Below are 21,585 nucleotides of genomic sequence, written 5' to 3' on the forward strand. Positions count from 1 at the left end.
CACTGCCGATTAGTCTCATACTAAGATCTATTGTAGATTTGGGGTTTTTAAAGTAGGGGTCCTGACCCTCTAAGGAGTCACTATGGGGTCACCAGGAGGTTAGTGTTAGGTTAGAGTTAGTGCGCAAAAACAAGTAAATTTGATTTCCCCCTTTCTGTCTCCACTAAACATATCTAGGCTACTTAAACTACTAATATTAATATGTCAAACAGATTTATATTCCTGTGTTACATTTTTGAACGTTAAAGTAACAAAAGAGAGTGGAAAATAGTGTATCTTAACATAAATCCCAACCCTGACAATTCACATAGCCAATCATAGTTTAGGATTTTGGTGTTGCCACTTGGGTGGCAAATCAGATACAACAGGGGTCATGGTCATCCCCTGAATGTGCCACAAGGGGGGTCCCCACCATAGGCTGATGCTATATTGGCGTCCTTGGCATGGCACAGTTTGGGAACACGTGTTAGATCATGTGTCAGTGACAACTCATTGTTAATTTCTGCATCATACTGCTCTTACTGTACATACAGTGATTATTTACAACCTTTTATATATTGATTGTAAACTTTATTTTGCAGGTGCTTTTATAATAAAGTAGGAGAAAATAAACAGACATACATCTGTTCCATCAGACAGGTGTGTAGTAAAATGAAAAATGCGAGCAAACTCTTTCACACTGACTGACTGTCAAAAAAACATGACATTATTAAAGTATCCGAGTTTAACCTAATTTATTGTCTTTGAGGGTTTTGATTGGAAAGTGTTGATGAGGTTGAAGGAGGAGGAGGTGGTTTCTAAGTTCAGTATGTGGTTTCCTCTTCCGTCAACACTTTTCCTGTTTGTTTTATTTCTGTCGTCTACAGCACCTCCTCTCCTCCTTTACTCCTCCTCTGTGTCTCCTCGTCTCAACTTCCTCTTGTTGTTCTTTCAGCCTCTGCATGCAGAGGATTCATTAAAATATGGATACGTACTTATTCAGTGTTTTGCTAGTTTTAATCAGCAGGTCTGTTTGATTTAGATAGGAGCAGGAAGTCGTCTCCTCTGTCACCACCATCAACCTGTAGGGGGCAGCACTGCTCACAGAAACTGAACCTGAACCAGTGACCTAAAATGTGCTTTAACTGAACTGGGGATCTAGCTTTGTCCCAAAATAACTGATCACACACGCACACACACACACACACACACACACACACACACACACAAACACACACACAGGAAGTTTGCTTGATCTATATCTTTCGTTGTCAGTGTATTTTTGTCGATTCTACACAGCCACATTTGCGTTAAAATGAGCGTGTGTGGATTTGTTGGTGTGTTTGATGTCCACTGCCTGTGTGTGTGTGTGTGTGTGTGTGTGTGTGTGTGTGTGTGTGTGTGTGTGTGTGTGTGTGTGTGTGTGTGTGTGTGTGTGTGTCCATCTGTGTATGAGTGGGTGTATTGTGCCTCATCCTTCTGTGCTCAGGTCACAGTATGAGATGATAATCTGGCCTCGTTGCAAATGTCCCGCACAGAAACAATGACAGCTGACTGCAGATTACAGAGGGGGATTATACAGAGCAGAGGAGCGGAAATATGGATGATTGAGAGACAGAGACTGTCGGATGAAGATGTTTTAAAGTTAAAGAACAAAGATGAAGAAAACTGGAGAAAATTATTCAAATAAAACTGTTTTATTAAAGTTCTACAATGTCTGCAGGAGAACATGGAGGTGATTATTTGACCATCGCTCCTCACCCACAGGTTGCTATCTGATCTCCACACACAGACACACATAAACACAGAACCATCAACACTGATAGAAAATAAACATCTGCAGAGTAACCGTGGAGCTGCTGTCAGAGCTGCTGCAGATAAAATAACTTTTGGAGCGAGGGTTTCTGTGGGATTATGAGTGTGAGCGGTTCTGTGTGGAGCAGCAGGAGGTCACATGAAATAAAAACCCTGAACACATAAACTCTGTTTTCATTTAGAAAATAAATCACTTTAACAGAAGCCCGTAGATAATCATACAGATTATAGTTTTCCTCAATCATTTTGGCTCATTTTTGGAAACAGTCTTAACACTCTCTTAACTGTAAGTACAATAGTCACAAACTCTACTGCATGTCTTCAATAGGTCATGATTCACCCAAAACATTTCATATACATTTCCAAACCTAGTTTTTGTGTCAGTGTATTGGCATCTGCCAACAAAAGGAAAAGTTGTTTTGTCATGATGTGAGCCGTTCTGGTCAAAATGTTTCAGCCTTTGATGAAAGTAAACCCATATAAAGTTTTTTACACTAACATCTAATTCTTCAAACATTTTTGCTGACACTGACTGCTTACTCTTCTTTACAACTATCTTTCAGCTCACTGAATGTTACTTTCTGTATCATACTAAGCTTTAGATTGAGAATTCAACAATCTGAAAAAATCCATGTTTTACAATACAGACGCTGTACACTGAAAGACCGGTACATCGATATGCAGTAAATCTGATTATGTTACAATGTTTTCTAAAATGTAAATAATTTGCCACAAAATGACACCTGTGTGTTTCCTAGTTCATTACTGGTAGCTCAGTTGACAGTTTATCAGACACAACACACATCCCATGTTATGGATATGAATATACATGCATGTCTGACACATTTTGATATCTGAATGGACCATTTTTTCTTTTGACAGCTCAAATGATGAAAGAAAGTTTAGAAGATGTGAAGAATTTGACAGTTCTGTGGAGAATCAACTCATCAGTGAACGAGGGAATTTATTTGTACTAACTTTTTTGTACCAAAAACAATGTATCAAAAACAATATAAACTCCTTAATAAAAGGTATGGAAACGTTATTTCGGTCAATTATTTTGCCCCTTTAATAATATTAATTGGTGTTGTATTTTAATATCGTTGGAAAGCCTGATTAGTCACCTTTACAACAAGATATAACTTGTAACTTGTGGGTAGCTCCCTGAAAAATGTGCCAAAATCCTCTGTAATGTTCTTCTGTTGGTATTCAGGGAGCAGATTCAGAGTTCAGAGTTCATATTCAGAGAAAAGAGATTGTTTTACACATTGGAGCAAACAACACTGATCAACACTTTGACAGCGGGAAACAAATATCAGAGTACTTCTACCTGAGAGAACAGACGTCAGCTCTGAACCTGAACCATGAGACGAGGTGAGCATAAACCTGTATAATGTGTGTAGTTTGTGTGTGAGGTTCATCAGGTGAGTGCACATTGATCCAGTCTAATCCTGTCAGGGTTTAAAGCATGTGTGTGACAGGTGAAGGATCAGTGTGAAAAGTCAGATCAGATAACACCTTCAAAGTGAGAAGATGTTATTCCTCAGAGTCAGATTTGATGCCAGGGTGTGTGTGTGTGTGTGTGTGTGTGTGTGTGTGTGTGTGTGCGCGCGCAAGCAATTAGTTCAGTTTGTGTGTATAATGTGTGTAGTTTGTGTATCATGTGTGCAGTTTGTGTATAATGTGTGCAGTTTGTGTATAATGTGTGCAGTTTGTGTGTATAATGTGTGCAGTTTGTGTATATAATATGTGCAGTTTGTGTATATAATATGTGCAGTTTGTGTATAATGTGTGCAGTTTGTGTATAATGTGTGCAGTTTGTGTATATTGTGTGCAGTTTGTGTATAATGTGTGCAGTTTGTGTATATTGTGTGCAGTTTGTGTATATAATGTGTGCAGTTTGTGTGTATAATGTGTGCAGTTTGTGTATATTGTGTGCAGTTTGTGTATATAATATGTGCAGTTTGTGTATAATGTGTGCAGTTTGTGTATATTGTGTGTATATTGTGTGCAGTTTGTGTATAATGTGTGCAGTTTGTGTATATTGTGTGCAGTTTGTGTATAATGTGTGCAGTTTGTGTATATTGTGTGCAGTTTGTGTATATAATGTGTGCAGTTTGTGTGTATAATGTGTGCAGTTTGTGTATATTGTGTGCAGTTTGTGTCTATAATGTGTGCAGTTTGTGTGTATAATGTGTGCAGTTTGTGTATAATGTGTGCAGTCTGTGTCTATAATGTGTGCAGTCTGTGTGTATTGTGTGCAGTTTGTGTATACTGTGTGCAGTTTGTGTATATAATGTGTGCAGTTTGTGTGTATAATGTGCGCAGTTTGTGTATAATGTGTGCAGTTTGTGTATATAATGTGTACAGTTTGTGTGTATAATGTGTGCAGTTTGTGTGTATAATGTGCGCAGTTTGTGTATAATGTGTGCAGTTTGTGTATAATGTGTGTAGTTTGTGTATATAATGTGTGTAGTTTGTGTATAATGTGTGTAGTTTGTGTATATAATGTGTGCAGTTTGTGTATATTGTGTGCAGTTTGTTTATATAATGTGTGCAGTTTGTGTATATAATGTGTGCAGTTTGTGTATATTGTGTGCAGTTTGTGTATATTGTGTGTATAATGTGTACAGTTTGTGTGTATAATGTGTGCAGTTTGTGTGTATAATGTGCGCAGTTTTTGTATAATGTGTGCAGTTTGTGTATAATGTGTGTAGTTTGTGTATATAATGTGTGTAGTTTGTGTATAATGTGTGTAGTTTGTGTATATACTGTGTGTAGTTTGTGTGTATAATGTGTGTAGTTTGTTTATATAATGTGTGTAGTTTATGTATATAATGTGTGTAGTTTGTGTATAATGTGTGTAGTTTGTGTATATATTGTGTGTAGTTTGTTTGTATAATGTGTGTAGTTTGTGTATATAATGTGTGTAATTTGTGTATATAATGTGTGTAGTTTGTGTGTATAGTGTGTGTAGTTTGTGTATATAATGTGTGTGTTGCAGGTTTGTTACGTTGATGTTTTTCATTTTTCTCCTGCATTAAGCTCCTCTCAGTGTCAGATCCATTGTCCTCTAAGCCCCTTCTGCTGCTCTATTACCACTCTCTAACACACACACACATGAACGCACGCGCGCGCGCACACACACACACACACACACACACACACACACACACACACACACACACACACACACACACACACACACACACACACACACACACACACACACACACACACACACACATACACACACACACACACACACACACACACACACACACACACAGCTGTCACGGAGACAGAGGATGGGATATATAAATATATACTGTAAATACACAGAGGTTGGGGGACTAACAGAAGAAGTGAGGCATATTAAGAAGAGGAGGATAAACTATGAACACGAACACACACTCTCACACTCAAATCTTCAGCTGACCTCTTTATGTCTCTGTTCTCATCATGAATACTCAGCTGCACTTTCACTTTCAAAAAAGATTTCTGTTCTTATTATCAAAAAGTTTTTTTTATAAAAAGTGATGGAGGTCTAGTCGATGTCTTACCGTGACATGCTCTTGATCCTCAGAAACACTCTGTGCACACCTGAACATGTGAAACGTGTGAAGCTGGATCAAAGTTAGAAAAGTTTAATCATTTGAGCGTTGAATGAATAAAATGTTGTACATAGATATATTTTCCAACTGTAAGTGAAACACTCTGCAGGAGTTTTACATTTTAATGTACACTAAATTATTAGGAAACAAAGATTGCATCAGTCGAGAGGAGACGTTATTGTACCAGCTGAAACTCTGACTGTACACATCCTATTAGCACAGACCTGAAGGTTAGCATCTGCCAAATGAAACTCATGACCGCGTATTCAATTTCATTACTACTCTTATTCAACCTTTATGTGGGATTAAACCTGCACTATGATTGATGTCAATTGTAATCTATTTTAGAACCACTTCCTTATAATTTACATAATAGATTAAACAAGAATAAAACAGATTACAGGTCGAAACAAAGCATTGAGTGTTAATGTTAAGTGTTAAACATAAAACACCAAATCCAACACAGATACAGAAGTTAGCATCAACGTGTAGTCCGTGCACAGCATTGTTTACAGTCCAGATTGAAACTTTATAAATGTTTGGCTCAAAAGTAAAGAATGTAAATTGTCCCCTCCAGATCTGTCGGATTCCCCCAGAGGAGCGCCCTTCATCTGTTTCTGGTGAGTCTTAGTTTAACTGTAAATAGTAAGTCACACACAGGCTTCACTGTGGATTACTTCAGCGGTACAAATCTGTAAAAGAAATGTATGTCCTTGTGATCTACACAAATTATCTGGTCTTACGTTTGCTAAAATAAAAACATTATGATGCAGATTTTTAAAAAGTAAAAAAATCAAGCTTTATCAGGTCTGTCCTCAAGGATAAAAAAACAACTTTTAAAATGCTGGTGGATAGAGGTTGGCTTGATCATTTCTGATGAGTTCAAGGAAGTCAGAAAATATGAACGCTTGTTGTTCAAGACACTGCTTCATGCAGATTTGTGGCTCAAGTGTAGCTGTTTATAGAGATAAATAAATCATCACAAAATTACCGCTGAAGTAAGGCTTGTGTTCCTGTTTTTTATCTCGACACAAACTGTTTTTCATGCTCATACCAAAGCCTGCAAATACCTGAAATATAAATATCAAATATACTTTGACTACAAACAAACAGAAAACAGAACATTTCACACATTTACACCCAGACCCCTGAGTCTGTAACTAGTTTAGTCACCATGCGGTCGACATCACACAAGCTGACTGTCAAAGTCTAGGTATGAATGAGGAGGGGGGAGGAGCCTAAAAATATATATCAGCAAAAACATTTCTGATGAAGAGGAGGGGGAGGGGCATAACAGAGAAAGAGAGAGAGAGGGGATTATTTACTGTTTTAAATGAACAGTGTAGTGTGAATCTGGCACAGAGAGGGAGGGAAGAGAGAGAAACGGGGAGAGAGGGGGGAGTTTGTTGAACAGCAGACCAGCAGAGAAGAGCGCAACAGAGGGACGTGAAAAAGGAACATTCATACAAGCTGATTATTTTTAGTGTATTGTTTTTTGTTTTTTTTATCATTTTATTTTTTATTTTGATGGATTTTTAAAAGCTGGAATGGAAGATGTCTCAAGGAAGACATGATGAAGATCTGGAAGTGAAATAGACACATACAGGTGAGTAAGACTGAGTGTGTGTGTGCATGTGTGTGTGTGTGTGTGTGTGTGTGTGTGTGTGTGTGTGTGTGTGTGTGTGTGTGTGTGTGTGGTCTCACCTGTTCACAGTGACCATATGGGGACATGGACGTAACATCTGATATAATTAGCTGAATGTTCTGATGTCCACTCTTTGATCGTGTGCAGAACAAACTGTGTCTGGTTGTAACCTGCGAGATATGTCTGTTTGTGTGTGTGTGTGTGTGTGTGTGTGTGTGTGTGTGTTTTGTGGTATGTGTAGAAAAATAAACCTGTGTTTCAGTATTATGTTAACTGAGTCTTCACTTCTAAATTTGGCTGTCATTGGTATCATCTGGGTTTGGTGTATAAATGGTAATATGTCTCTTTCAAAGGGTGAAGATTATTATTGGACAAATATCTGGTCCGAGAAAAGAGGGAGGGAGGAGAAGAGGTGAACACAGCAATGACAAGTTCTATAACCAAAATTGTGCTAAAATTAATGAAAACCAACACAACTATTGAAATAATAGAACAAATACTGATACTAATTGTTGTAGCAGTTGAAGTCAGGTGGGTCCACAGCAGCACTCTGTCCATACCAAAGAAGAGGAAGAGACAGGAGATCAGTGTGCAAGGTTCCCCGGCAGTATAAACCTATGGCAACATAACTAGGAGTTGGTCGATACCTGAGCCAGCCCTAACTATAAGCTTTATCAAAAATGAAAGTTGTAAGCCTATACTGTACTAGCCTGCCTCCTGGACCCTGACTGGTGGATAATACCAAAGGCTAAAGGCTCTACTTCCCATAATACATTAGAGACTGTAGGTACCACGAGCAGGCCTGCATTCTAGGATCTAATATTCTAGAGGGGTAATAGGCTTTATGAGCTCTTTAAGATAAGATGGTCCCTGACCATTAAGAGCTTTGAGAAGAGCTTTGAGAAGAAGGATTTTAAATTATTTTATAGATGTTATAGGGAGCCAGTGCAAAGAAGCTAATACAGGAGTCATTTAGTCTCTTTTCCAGGTTCTCAGTATACACAAGCTACAGTATTTTGGACCGGCTGAAAAGTCTCAAGAGACTTACTAGGGCAGCCTGATAAAAGAGAATTGCAATAATCCAACCTAGAGGTAATAGATGTATGGACTAGTTTTTCTGCATCGTTTTCAAATCTCGCCAGAAGAACCCCAGCAGGCATCCTTACCTCAGCAAGAGACTGGGAACTGTTGGTAGACGTTGAATGGCAGCTTAAGTTATATTGCAGCAACCAACCTGCAACCAGACGTAGTCCTTGTGTCCAAGTCCACCAAGCAAGCTGTGCTGCTGGAGATAACTGTCCCATGGGAGAATCAGCTTCACAAGTATGTTGGACTGTTCGGGGACTGGTGGCAAGTTGGATGGAGAATGAGATGTCTGCCAGGGGAGGTTGATGCCAGGGATTTGCAGCCCACTCTCTGGCCAGAGCCTACACCAGTTTGGGAAGAGGAGAGCCAGGGTCTGATCACCCCTGGCTGGGTCAACTGGAGGAAGTTGTATGATGTTGTAGACCCAGATACTTAATAACTCCAGGAACATCACTGAAGAACTATCTAGAAGCATATGTAGATGTGTTCACAGCTAACAGGATGTGTTTGAATTTAGAGATGTAAAGGCTGTCCTGAAATGTGTTTTAATAGAGCTCACAGATTCCTAACAGTGGTGCTGGGCGCCAGGCTGATGCCATTTAGGATAGTTATATCATTAGAAAATGTCTCTCTGCGGTGTTTGGGGCACAATAACTTCAGTCTTGCTGAGTTAAGTAGCAAAATAATTCTGGTCATCCAGTTCCTAATGTCCATGCCTCTACTTCTAGCCCGGCTTCATTGATACATATAATCAAGAATAATCTGCATAGCAACAAACAGTATGGAGTGTTTCCTCATAGTTAAACAATAGGAAGAAAAAATGGTTAAAAGGTTCATCCCTGATCTTTGATCCGCTTGTGCTGGACTTTTTGTCCATATCAGCAAATCCAGCTGATCCATAAAATGGTTGAAATAACTTGAACCTGTACTGAATAGTTCACCTATCTGTGGCTCAGCTAATTATATACTCAGTGTCAATGCTTGCCAAAAATAGACCCAAAAGTCTTAATAGGCTCCATAGTGGACCCATAATGCATAAATGTTGTCCATTCTCTAAATGATATGCTTTTTTCAAATATATGTATATTGTACTTGGTCACCAACACAAAAAAAAAAGCCTTGTTTAAGATCTGTTAACAGCTGAAGATGTTGACCCCACATGGATGTTTGGCTTGAAAGAAAGAATTGTCAGAAAAAACAACTGGACCTCTGATCAAGGGACAGAAGAACAAAGCAGTCAGTTAAGACATTTTAGAGGGACATTCCTTCATTGTCCGCACATATAAATTGTATTTAAATCAATAAAGAGGCTTTATTCAGTTAAACTGAATCCTAAAGTATGGGAGGGAGGGGGTGGGGGTGGATAACAGAAATCCGATTAACAGTGAAACATTTCCTGTATACTACCGGTAATTGTCTGTTTGTCAACAGGTGTGCAGTGAGGTCAGAGGTCAGTCGGCCTGGTTGCACCGCTGCAGAAGAGGAGTTAGCATGCTGCTGCTGTTCTGGATTCTCATAGAAGGTAAATCTACTTTGGAAATAAGCGATGTCACAAAAATCTGTTCATTGTCAATGAGGGCTTGATTCAAGAAGACTTGATTGTGGCTGCTAATAGCTAAAAATACATTTCATCATGTGCTCCCTCTATCTGCTTTTGTCTCAAGGTTATGATATTCAGGTACAAACACATCCCAACACGTTGTACAACAGTTTGCTCTAGTTTTGTGTCTGAATGTGAAGAAACGCTATCTGCACCTTCTCTCCTCACGTGGGAGCAGAGGCAGAATCGTTTTGCTGATAACTGGGAAGTTTTCTCATGACATATCCTATAAATACTGTGGCGCAGTTACTGCCAACTCTCAGCAGATGCTTTTTTTTTTTTTACTCTTACTGTGCGTGGCTAGTAGAGCAGCTGTTTGTGAAATAGACGCTTTGGCAATGACGATAATTTGCATAGAAAGGGGCCAATTTTTCCCAAAATGTCTGCATAATGGATCATTAAAATACACCCAAGCTGCAACAACTGACAGAGACACTGTTTGCTCTGCAGCGCACTTAGGGGAGCATTTAACGGTTTGTGTGTTTTGAGAATCAGAACGTGTCTTTTTACCTCATTGCACTGGCTAAGCGGGCGCAAAAGCAGGGCTGTGAATCAGCCCCTCAGTGATGTCCTCTTGTTTTTGTCTTCTGTTACTACCTACTATCACTAGGTCTCCCCGTTCTGCTCTGGGGCATTCTGTTTGAAGGTGAAATATCACAGAGGTGTATATATTGTGCTTTGAGATGGCAGTCTGAATGAGGCTTCTAACACTCTGGTTCAACCTCCCTCCCCTCAGTCCCGCCCTCCCTCCTGCAACCTCCTCTCCCTCTCTCCCTGCCCGTCCACATGTCGGTCGTCCCTTCTCCCTGGCAGTTCCTCCCTCTCTCCCAGGTGGAGCTGGGCCCTCTTTTCTCCAACTCAAGCCCCTTCTCCTCCTCCCAGAGCCTCTTCATGTTGCCACCGCCGGGACGGGCCCCCAGACCGGGCCTCCAGGCTTCGTTTGGCCCTTACTCTGTCACACAGGTAAGAGGACAGGTGTGGGGTGTGGGACAATTACTGAAGATGGCACTGAATGCTAACTAGCTTTTGTTTCTCCCTCATCAGCTCATATCAGAGCCTGTTCTCTCCTCCAGCCTGTCTGCCTCCCTCCTCTCTGAGCATGTGCAGAGGGAGATGGGTGAGGGGGGGCAGGAGGTGTTCAGGGTGAGAGCGCTTTTTCACAAACGAGGAGACAGCGGCACTAGAGGTACCTGCGTCACCCTGCATGCCTTCAAGGAGACAGAGGAGCACAAAGCGTCTTGTATGACTCAGGTGAGGATTCTCTCTCAGCTTCACGTTTCTTCTTCTCTTCTCTCTCCTTTCATCTGTCACTCCATCCTTTTCTCTTCCAGGATCCTCTGGGGCTATGCGTGGTCACTCTGACTCTGCCTGGCGACTGGTTCAAAGACCAGCACATCAAACCGTCACAAGAGGATTTGGTGAAGTGGCACAGTAACGTCTACCCTCGCCACCGGATGCACAAGAGAGAACACCGCCGACATGGGCATCACCACGGCAACAGTGTCAACCATCATCATACAACGTCTCCTTATCTGAGGTGAGACCTTAAAGGAAAATCATTGTTACCCCTTTGTAGAGTTGTAATGATAACAGAATTAAACTTTTATATGATTCTAGGAAAAATCAAACAATATCGATACCTGTTCGATACCATGGCAGCACAAATAGAAGTCCTAAACACCCAATTTTGGGTAATTTATTGCTTTGAATTATTACATATGGCAGGCAAACTCCGGCATACTGTCTGAATTGTACAAAAACATTTGCAACGTTTCAGTACAGAAATGCTTCCAATGTTTTTGTACAGTTTTGAGGGTACTCTCTTTCTCTTGCAGCAGCTTTTAATTCAGGCTCACTCTACAGGTACAGGTGTTTATTGTTTGCTGTGTGACAGAAAAATCTTTTCATCTGTATTCAGGGACCATCCAGATGATTATGGAAACACACAGGCAGATGCTCCCCTGCACCTCAGACATAACCGGGGCCCCATTAGAGACCAGCTTCAGCTTTTCTACTCATCCGTGGACACAGAGACTGACTTTGAGCTGACAGCAGCAGGGTGAGATACAGAGAACATGGAAACATGAACATACACTTTGAGCTTTTACAAATCAAATCCATCTGTGTCGTTGTAACCTCCCTCTGTCTGACCGTCAAGGTGTGTGGAGGAGCTAGCAGCTCAGTCTCAGAGGAAACTCGTCCACATACGAGCGGTGACACTGAAGGAGGAGAAGGAGAGAGAGAAGAGCAGGACCATAAAAGAAGAAACCTGTGTGAACGGGCAGGAAGAGGAGGAGCTTAGCTTGGACTCCCATGTTGTGATTCGCTATCACAGAGGCCCTGTCCTGATTGGTCAGCCTATCAGAGTGTCTGTGAGCCTGAGAGGAAACTTCAGTGCTGAGTTTGTGGTCATAAGGTAAAAAAGAGAACATCTCCTTATTGTCACACAGTCTTTTTCATATACGTTTTACACTAAAGGTCTGATTTTCCAGGCAGTTTATCCACCAGCTCAGCTGTGAAAGTGTGATAAAAAAGATACCGTCTGATTCACAAAACACACACAAAAAATAAAGTGTAAAAAGTTTCCCCTCAGCTCTGAGCTCATAAGCTTTATGTGGACAGAACTGAGCTCCGTCAGCATGAGAGTGCAGATCCGAGCAAAATAAAGGTGCAGATAGCTTCTCTCCACATTCAGATGCAAAACAAGAGCAAAGTGCACGATGGAGCAGGGCGGCTTTTTCAACATGTTTGTGTTTGAATATCATTAGAGCGATTTGCTTTGTGTATTAGACAAAGAGCTGAGGGAGGTAATAACTCAGCTATCACAGGCCACAGTCAATTTTTTGTCAATCAGGCCCTGAGATCTGTGAGTGTGTATGTTTTTATGTGTGTGTGTGTGTGTGTGTGTGTGTGTGTGTGTGTGTGTGTGTGTGTTCAGGCTGAAGGTGAAGAAGGGTCTGGTGTCAATGGTAGCCCAGAGAACGGTGACATCTGATCTGTGGACGGTGACTCTAGAGAGGAGTCAGGGCTCCGCACACGACGTGGTGTCCATCCTCTGTCACAAACAAAGCGCCATTAAGCACACACAAAGGTAGGTCCACTTTGTTCAGTGTGTCAACACACTCCGTTACTCAGGCAGATGAGGCGAGTTCATTCAGAAGGTGTCGCGATAATTGAGAGTTGAAAACAGGACACACAAAGATTAAGATACAGCAGACATCAAACTCTCAGAGAATGTAGGTGAGATGTTCTCTCCGAGTCCTCGATTATTGTTTTCTTTAAACTATTATTACTATGTGCAACACCATGAAGACTTTAATATCAAGCTCCTATCAAAGATGAATTTACAAAGTGACAGTTTTTTTACGAATAAAAACTGTTTTAAAAAGTATAATAACGTTTTTTTTGTGTGGGTGATTTTGAAATAACGAGGGAGAAAAGTTCCTTAAAATGTGACGCTGCTAGCTCCGTTAGCATTGCTACTGATCCCAAGTTGGGAGCATCATTAAAGGGGGCAAAATTTTGATTGACATATTTGAGCTGCTACGTCCACATAGTCAGAAAAGATGCTTAAAAGGTGGTGCTGCTAGAGAAATACTAATTTGAATACTAATACTAATTCAAGTCAGGTTTCTAGGGGCTTTAAATGCACCTTAAACTGTGCTGCACATTAGTCAAGTTTTTATTGTCATTTTAAAAGTTAAATGATTCCTTTGTGTAGGGCAGTGACTCATTAATGGACTGGTATTTTGTACACACAGTTTCACTTTTGTTTTATAACGTCTCATTTTGTGACGTGATTTCTGAAACACATGTCTCCCTGCAGTCCCTCTGTCCTCCAGCAGGTGGTGTGTCTGTCTCTGGATGGCCTCAGGCACAGCTTCGGTGTTGCTATGTCGGTTTCTGCTAACTGGTTTGTGGAATACTCAGGTCGTAATAACCCTGTGTCACCACACGGGGCAGCAGTGACCGTCTTCTCATTCACTGATCGACTGATCTACGGCATCGCTCCCATTACGGAGGTGCTGCTGTCATCCACACGTTGATTATATTCACTCTTCAATTATTTCTTTTATAAAATAAAAAAGTGACCTTAATTTTTTTGATTGTCTGTATGAACAGGCCAACACAATCATCAACACCGCCATACTCACCAACCAGCCAGTGTCACTTCCTGTCATCGTGCTCGCCATAAGTCATGAAGGAAAGGTGTCGGACGTCACCTCTGCCGTCACCTGCCACTCCACCAATGAGAACACCATCAAGGTGCAGCAAAAAGCATCAACAATTGATGACTATGTTCAAGAGATTCTTTAAAAATGAAAAAAAATAACTTGACAAAGTGTCTTTGATTGATGAAACATACATCTAGGTCCGTTAATCTCTGATGTCATTGCTGTCCCCTCGTCCTCTCCTTAGGTGTCCAGCGATTGTTCCGCCCTCTTTGTGGACGGCAGCGAATCAGGGCTGGGTAACACCTGTGCAGCTGTGGAGTTTAAACTGGGCACGCTCAGTGGCTCCGTGTGTCTGGAGGTATGGGCTCCTTCAGTGCCCCTGCGATTGTCCCTCGCAGACCCCATTCTAAACGCCATCGATGGCTGGAACCACTTCACAGAGAGCGGGTGAGAAACAGCCCCAGCATGCATCACTCCGGAGACCTGACTGTCACCACCACTTTGACCAGTTTTTTTTTTTTTTTAAATAAACACAATTAAAGGCAAAAATAAGCAACAGAATCTCATCCTTTTTGTTGTTGTAACTTTTCACCAAAAAGGGTCTTAAAATAACAGATTCACAGAACAGCCACCATTGTTGCTATGCTAATGCAAGCTATCAGTGTTTTCTTACAGACTGTGTGGCTGTTGTTCTGTGATGAGAGCTCTCATTTAATCCTCTTGTCATGAAAGTGGTGATTTTTCCTGTCTTAGAGTTTAAAGGATTCCGATATATGAAGCTTAGCTGTAAATACAGATGATAATCCAGCAGCAGTCTGAATACAGTAACATGCAAACAGGCATATATGACTGACATTTTGAGCAGTCATCATCAGTCAGAAAGGGCTCCTAAAGGAGAGCATGGTGATCTGTTACGGCAGGGTGCAGGATCATCAGCAGTTTTTATTCAGTAATACTAACACAAGGAAGTTTACTTCTAACTTACTTTACTAACTTCTTAAAAAACATTTTTTAAGCAGATGTTTTTGTCTTTAGGGCCCCAAAAGGCTAACATCTATGTTTACTATTTTATCTTCCTTTGTTTGTGCTTTTAAGCAATTTATAGTTCATTACTGCCAAGTGTACACGATAGTACTAATAATGCTGAGCTTTATTCAGAGAGCAATATAAAAGGTCCAAGTTACTTTTTGCTGCAGAGAGGCAGAAAAACGCAACAGATAAAACGTTTGAATTTGTCAGCCGATGGTGTAAATCCTACTTAAAGTTCTGTGAGGACACTTTCCTTAAAGAGCTGGTGTAGACTGTTCTCTTGTATTACTACTAACAGAGACTTAGCAGTAATCCAGCACGAGGCAGAGAAACCTCTTTAACAGGCAGGAACGTTCGAGGAGAACCAGACTGAATGTAGAACAGACATCTGCTGACACTGGAAAACGGCCTGTATAAAACATGGACGCTGTCTCAGTGAAGTAATCATTTTTTTCTGAAAAGGAGTTATGAAATCTCAACGATGGCGGTCGACATGTTGGAAGTGCTGCCTCTGACTAACTTTAGATCAATCTAGAAATGGACAAAAAGGTAGAGCTGAGGCTTAAACCTCCTGACAAACAACTACAACTCACCCACCTATAAGTCCAATCAGCCATTTATATCTAATTATAACTGAATTTATTAAGATATATTAAGTTGTATAAAATTCAGCCTGTACGGTTGTGGTGAAGAGATAAATGTGCTATAGAGACCAAAACTGTTTTTGTACCAGGCTGTTAACATTTTTATTTCCGCTGTAAAGTTAGAGATTTTAACATGGGGCTCTATGGGGATTGACTCACCACATGAGACCACCTCTGGTGGACACTAGAGGAACTGCAGCTTCTGGTTCTTCTGCGTTGGCTTTAATGTTCAATTTTCAGCACCTGAGGCTGTTGCTTGGACTGGACAGGCTTTATGGGCTGTGTGATGTTAGGATGAAGGTTCAGAGCAATTGAACGTCTTGTTAACTGATGTTAACTGAGCTGCTGCAGGTCAGGAGGTCAACAGGAAACCATGACGACCTGTAGGTGAAATACTCTGTATTAATCACACTCAGTGAACTATGTTAATATCTCACCTCATGTGTCACCTGTCCATCAGGTGTGTGCCCGTCTATCAGCGCTCCTCCATCCATGTGCTGACCCAGTTCACAGCTCAGGACTTGGAGGCCGGGAACACGCATCTCCTGGGCTCGTCTGATTGGTTCGTGGATGTCACCGAGCTGGTCCGTGATTGGCTGAAAGTAGAAGATCCCAGTGTGGCTTCCCTCAGCTCCCAGAACAATCTGATTGGTTTACGACCCGGGAAGACGTCAATCTATGTAAGCGACGGTGACATCATCTCAGTATGACATCATCAGTTCCTATCCTTCATCATCCTCGTCATCTCTCTCCTAGGTCGTCTCTGAGCAGTGGGACGGCGTGCTTGGCAGGTGTGATGTCACTGTGACTTCTGACCCCGTTACCCCTGGTGACCTTTCCGTGCAGGTGGTCAGCGGCCTTGGCATGTCAGTCACGTCCAGCCCTGCGCACCCCTCCGTCGTCACGACGACAGTGACAGCATACAACATCCTGTACAACCATCACCAGGTGAGAGAGAGGAGGACTCTGATCTGAAAACTTATTATTAATTAATATCAGGAACAATACATTATAATCAAACATCTATCAAACCATACTCAGAGCTCTGTGACACCCAAACTTAACAAAACTTAAAGTTAAGTTCAAACTCTGACTTTAAAATACTGTTGAAAGTTTGGGTTAAAACATGGAAGGTTTCTAGGCGGCTTATGAATCCTGGAGTTTCATAACTGGACTTTATCTCTATGGTTTACTGTAATCTCTACACAAAATAACCTACAATAATCCTGATTCTATTCATGGGACAACACAAAAAAATTGTATTGTATGTATAAAAATGTATGACAATCAGTGAATGAGCTCCCAGTCCAGGTGTGCTTCTCAGACGCAAATACAGCTGCTAATTGTTTCTAATGTGTAAATAAAATACTGTCATCATGTGACTGGTTGTAAAAAAGTGGAGCTCAGACTTGTTGAACACAGACAATTAGCAAGCTCCAACCTGTCACTCAACGAGGCCACGACCCTAATTCTACATCACTTCGAACCTCAATATAATGTAAACAGGTGAGTTGACTCACTGCACGGGACAGCCTCTAGTGGACACTAGAGGAACAGCAGTTTTTTTTTTTATGTTTTAACACCTGTGTTTTCACTTGGGTTAAACTAGTAGTTCAATATATTGTTTGATTGAAACATTCTGTGACACGTTTGTTCTGGATAAAACATAATAAAAAAAATCCATGCACAGTGTAAAAATGTACACATTTTAGGGGCGCTGGTAGCCTAGTGATTAGTGCGAGTGCCCGATGTACGGAGTCTATATACCACCAAGCGGGCAACCCCGGTTCAAATCAGACCTGTGGCTCCTTTTCCGCATGTCCTAGTCACCGTTTTTGTCCCAGATTTCTGTCTCTATCCACTGTCCTATCTGTAAATAAAGGCATAAAAAGCCCCAAAATAAATCTAAAAAAACAACAGCACATTTTAATATGATTTTTAGTTTACCTTTAAGCATCACACTAAAGTTAACCCAAAGTTACATGCTACTAAATGAAAGAAAATGGTTACTTCACAAACATTATAGAAACAGCTTTATAAAAATGTAGGATTATGAAACTAAATGACTAAACAAAATCTAGAACACAACCCGTCAGGAGGCATTGTAATGCAGCAGTGTTTGATGCAGTTCCTTAAATTAAGTTAAGATTTAACGAACGAAGATAAGAATTTATGACAGGCTTATTTTTGATCATCTCTTTGTTAATTCACAGTAACAATGTGAAACAGTTAAGAAGATTAATACTGTATGGTCATCTTATAATCGTTCCATCATCCTGATATATTCCTCCAGGAGGCGTCGATCAGCGTCTGGCTGCAGTTCAGCGATGACTCCGCCTCCCTCCTCTCCTCCTTCAGTGACCTCCCCCTCTCCCTGCTCCTCTCCTCACTGGCTGAGTCCGTGGTCATCGTGACGCCCGGCCCCAGCCAGCACATCTATGCCCAGGGGGACGGGGGCGGGCCTTTACTGAGAGCAGAGCTTCTGGTTTCCACCTGCGGTGACCTGTCAATCACCTCCAACTCCATCAGTGAAGGTGACTGGACAGACAGCAGAGCGCGCCGGCTGGCCCGAGGGTCAGGGTGGATCCGGGTCAACCTGGACCTGGACTTCCTGCAGCCAGAGGAGGACAAAGATGTGAACGGGGAAGAGTTTGAGTTTGACATTTCAGACACGCTGGTCGAGTCTGACATTGACATCTATGCTGCAAACTCAGAGGAGGAGGAAGGAGGGAACGTCAGCAGCGACTATGACAGACTGAGTGGGAAAGTGATTGACAGAAACTGGAACAAAGTGGGGAATGGAGGGATGCTTAGTCAAAACAATCTGGAACGAGCCGTGCTGATGCCCAGCCAGGAGGAGGGCACCGTCTACTTCTCCCCCAGCAAGGAGAGGGGAGGAGGTGGGAGGGGGGAGGAGGCGCAGGGAGCTCAGGAGCTGGAGGTGGGTGTGGGCGCAGTCCTCTCTCTGATCTGTCTCTCTGCCGTCCTCTTCCTCGCTAACTGTCTGCCCTGCGCCCTGAGAGACGGCAAGAGGACAAAGGTGAAGGGGGAGAGTGGAGGAGAGGAGCAGGAGAGTAGGAAGACAGAGGAGGAGGAAGGGGACACAGAGGAGAGGAAAGAGCAGGAAGGTGAGGAGAAGGTGGTGCAGCAGCAGGTGGAGGGCAGCATTGAGGAGGTCACAGAGGTGGAGATCATCTGCTGATGAGCAAAAAAAAGACCAACTTCCAAACAAACAGGAAGCAGAGACTCTCTTACACTCACTGTTTATACACAACAGTCAGAAAACACCCACACACGGACAATCACCTTTTCTTCATCTGTCTGTTCGGTTACAGCATCACTGCTGTGCAGGGTGGTCATCAGGGCTGCACCGGGACATAAAAAGAGCTCTGGAGTCATCGGCTCAGACGGACCTCTCACAATCACACAAACACAATGCAGCAGCACACTCCTTGATCACATGAATACACTCCTGTACAAATCCCCTAAAACACCACTCAGCTGAGACACAAACACAAACATAAACTATGAAGACCTGACTGGTAGATGATTCCAAAGGAGAAGGGCCTGATAACCTCCCATAGTACATTTAGAAACTGTAGCTAACAGAAACAGGCATTACATAGAGGGGTAATATGGTACTATGCGCTCTAAGTGTGTTTTGGTCCTAGTGTTATCAAATCAATGATAAGCATGAACTTCTGTTTCTTAATTGAAACGTAATGCAGTTTGTTTTAGACAGATTGCATTTAGCCTCTGTGATGTGTGAACTGTCTGACAACGATGTGATTCTTTGTAAAAAAAATCTTCACTGTCCTAACGAGGAAAAAAAATTCAACATGCCATACAATGTTTATATGTTATATTTCAATGTGTTATTAGAAAACATGTTAAACACAAAACCTGCTTGTTTTCTTTTCAGAATATGCTGTCATTATGTCAGCTGTCTTTCTCTTGTGTCATATGTATAAATAAATTGTGCAGAATGAAGCGCTACTTTCAAAAGGTCATGATGGTATTTGGTTTAAATGTTACGTTTGATAGGGCCTTGAAATGATGACATTTAGGTGATAAAAACGTCTAAAATAACCCCAAATCCGACATTTTTTATGCACATAATTCATTTCGAAATGTAATGACAGCTGTATTTGTTTTCATGTAATCTACAAGGTGTTTGCCATTATCAATACTTTAACAGTCTAACTACGCCCTCTAGTGGCGCAAAGGAGAAACAAAAGGTGACATGGAGAGCCAATAACAAGAATGCTGCTTTACACAAAACAGTATTGGAGTCTCGCGGGTTCATACAAATTATAGCCGACTTTTACCAACCAAAATGTTCCTTCAAACTGCGGCAAGGTACCTGAACACACGGAGAAAACCAACATACAATTCCTAACCGGAGACAGCCGACAGAGAGACTCGATCCCTCCGTCTAGTTATCGCGTCACGACAGAAAAAGGCTAAATTGTTAGGATATGCAAGTGGAAAGTTGATGTTTTCGTATAGAAAAGTGTTATTTGCATGGTGTTTAACTCGCATCTATAGGGAAACAAAATGGTTTTGGATAATGACCACTGTTTTACTCTAAATAGAAACAGTGGTGAAATGGCATTCATGCAGCAGAGTGGCGCAGCGGAAGCGTGCTGGGCCCATAACCCAGAGGTCGATGGATCGAAACCATCCTCTGCTATGTGTTTTCTCTTGTCTCTCCGTGAGTGTATGACAGCTCAGCACCGATACATTGTGTCAGACCGATTAACACTCATATCGGTAATTATATTTTAGATGCCAACAATAGTGTCGGCCTTACTCACAGTCAAACTGTATTTTTACTAGTAAGGTTTAAAGACATTCAAATTGACAGTCTTAGTTAAACAACAGCCACTCTTTTAAAGATAGCCTCCCTTAAGTTTGGGGATTTCTTGGGAAGACCTTTATGCAGATCCAGAATAATCATCATGGGTAGGAACAATGGCGTTGATATCCAAAAAACATATTTCAAAGAAGAATTTAATCAGCCTACAGTTTCTTAATAGATATGTACCGCTGTAAAGTAAAGACCTCGTAACTCGTAGCCTGTATTTTCGACAACTCAACCTCGGAATCGACCGGTCAGCCCATCCATTTCTAACCAATAAAATCAGATATCCTCTCCGTGTCTCCGCCTCTTTTCCTTAATATTTACGGTCTATATCAGGGGTGTCCAAAGTGCGGCCCGAGGGCCATTTGCGGCCCTTGAGGGGATTTCTTGCGGCCCGTGACTTCAAATGAAGAATCAGAAGATTTTGGCCCGAGGCCTCGATTAAGATTGGCACATTTTCTTATTTTTCTTTTTCATGTTAACAAGGGCTGAACAATATTCCTAAAATAGAAAATGTTCAGTAACATGTATGTTGTTGTTTTTAAATCTACAGCTTTTATTATTTTCCACATTTGTTTGTAAACTATGAAAAAAAACTTATGCACAGTTTTTGCAAACAAGCGGACTGTTTAACCATTTAATGACCTGAGCCAAATGCAGAAAGCTTTTCTAAAAAAATGAACCACGTTACAGGCTTGATTCTGAGAAAAAAACAAATAAAGTAGAACAAAGAAATCTAAATATTTGATTTCCTTTTATTAAAGAGTTTCTTTAGCGAGCCTTGTGATTCTGATCTACAAAGCCTTACTATTTTTTCAACTATATTTTTAAAAACAAAACCTGTGGCAATTTTGGCCCGCAAAAAGTTTGGACACCACTGGTCTATATGCTCGATTCCCGCCGACGAGGGAATTGTGTAATTGTGTAAAATAAGGCCTATCAAATTGTGCTACCCATCGAGATGTGCTACCATGTGGCTCTTTACATAACCACAGGGAGCAATATTTGACAGGGGTTTATTCGTCAATATGCTTTCTCTCAAATTTTAAGTAAATTTTTTACTATATAGTATCAAAGCATTCTTCCCATTTCCTTACAGCGGAAATGCAGCAAGTTGCGTTTTAAAGTGATTTA

General features: G+C 41.3%; 2 protein-coding genes across 2 annotated transcripts in view; both read left to right on the forward strand.

The window, feature by feature from the left end:
- Positions 1-733, forward strand: part of LOC110001356 (uncharacterized) — a 15,451-nt gene extending 14,718 nt beyond the window's left edge. Inside the window, exon 6 of the mRNA XM_065955001.1 lies at positions 1-733. This exon is cut by the window's left edge and continues 146 nt beyond it. The gene's annotated coding sequence lies outside the window, so the exon portion shown is untranslated.
- Positions 734-6,731: 5,998 nt separating this feature from the next.
- tmem132a (transmembrane protein 132A) lies at positions 6,732-21,184 on the forward strand. The gene is made up of 14 exons (XM_065954931.1): positions 6,732-7,014; positions 9,571-9,661; positions 10,476-10,702; positions 10,784-10,990; positions 11,071-11,276; positions 11,658-11,798; positions 11,898-12,155; positions 12,678-12,830; positions 13,566-13,761; positions 13,862-14,005; positions 14,159-14,361; positions 16,048-16,267; positions 16,344-16,535; positions 17,881-21,184. Exons 2-14 carry the CDS (start codon positions 9,631-9,633, stop codon positions 18,787-18,789), a joined length of 3,087 nt encoding a protein of 1,028 aa, XP_065811003.1. The 5' UTR covers positions 6,732-7,014; positions 9,571-9,630; the 3' UTR covers positions 18,790-21,184.
- The last annotated feature ends 401 nt before the right edge of the window (positions 21,185-21,585 follow it).

Source organism: Labrus bergylta, chromosome 1, assembly GCF_963930695.1.
Source record: "Labrus bergylta chromosome 1, fLabBer1.1, whole genome shotgun sequence".
Taxonomy (NCBI): Eukaryota; Metazoa; Chordata; class Actinopteri; order Labriformes; family Labridae; genus Labrus; species Labrus bergylta.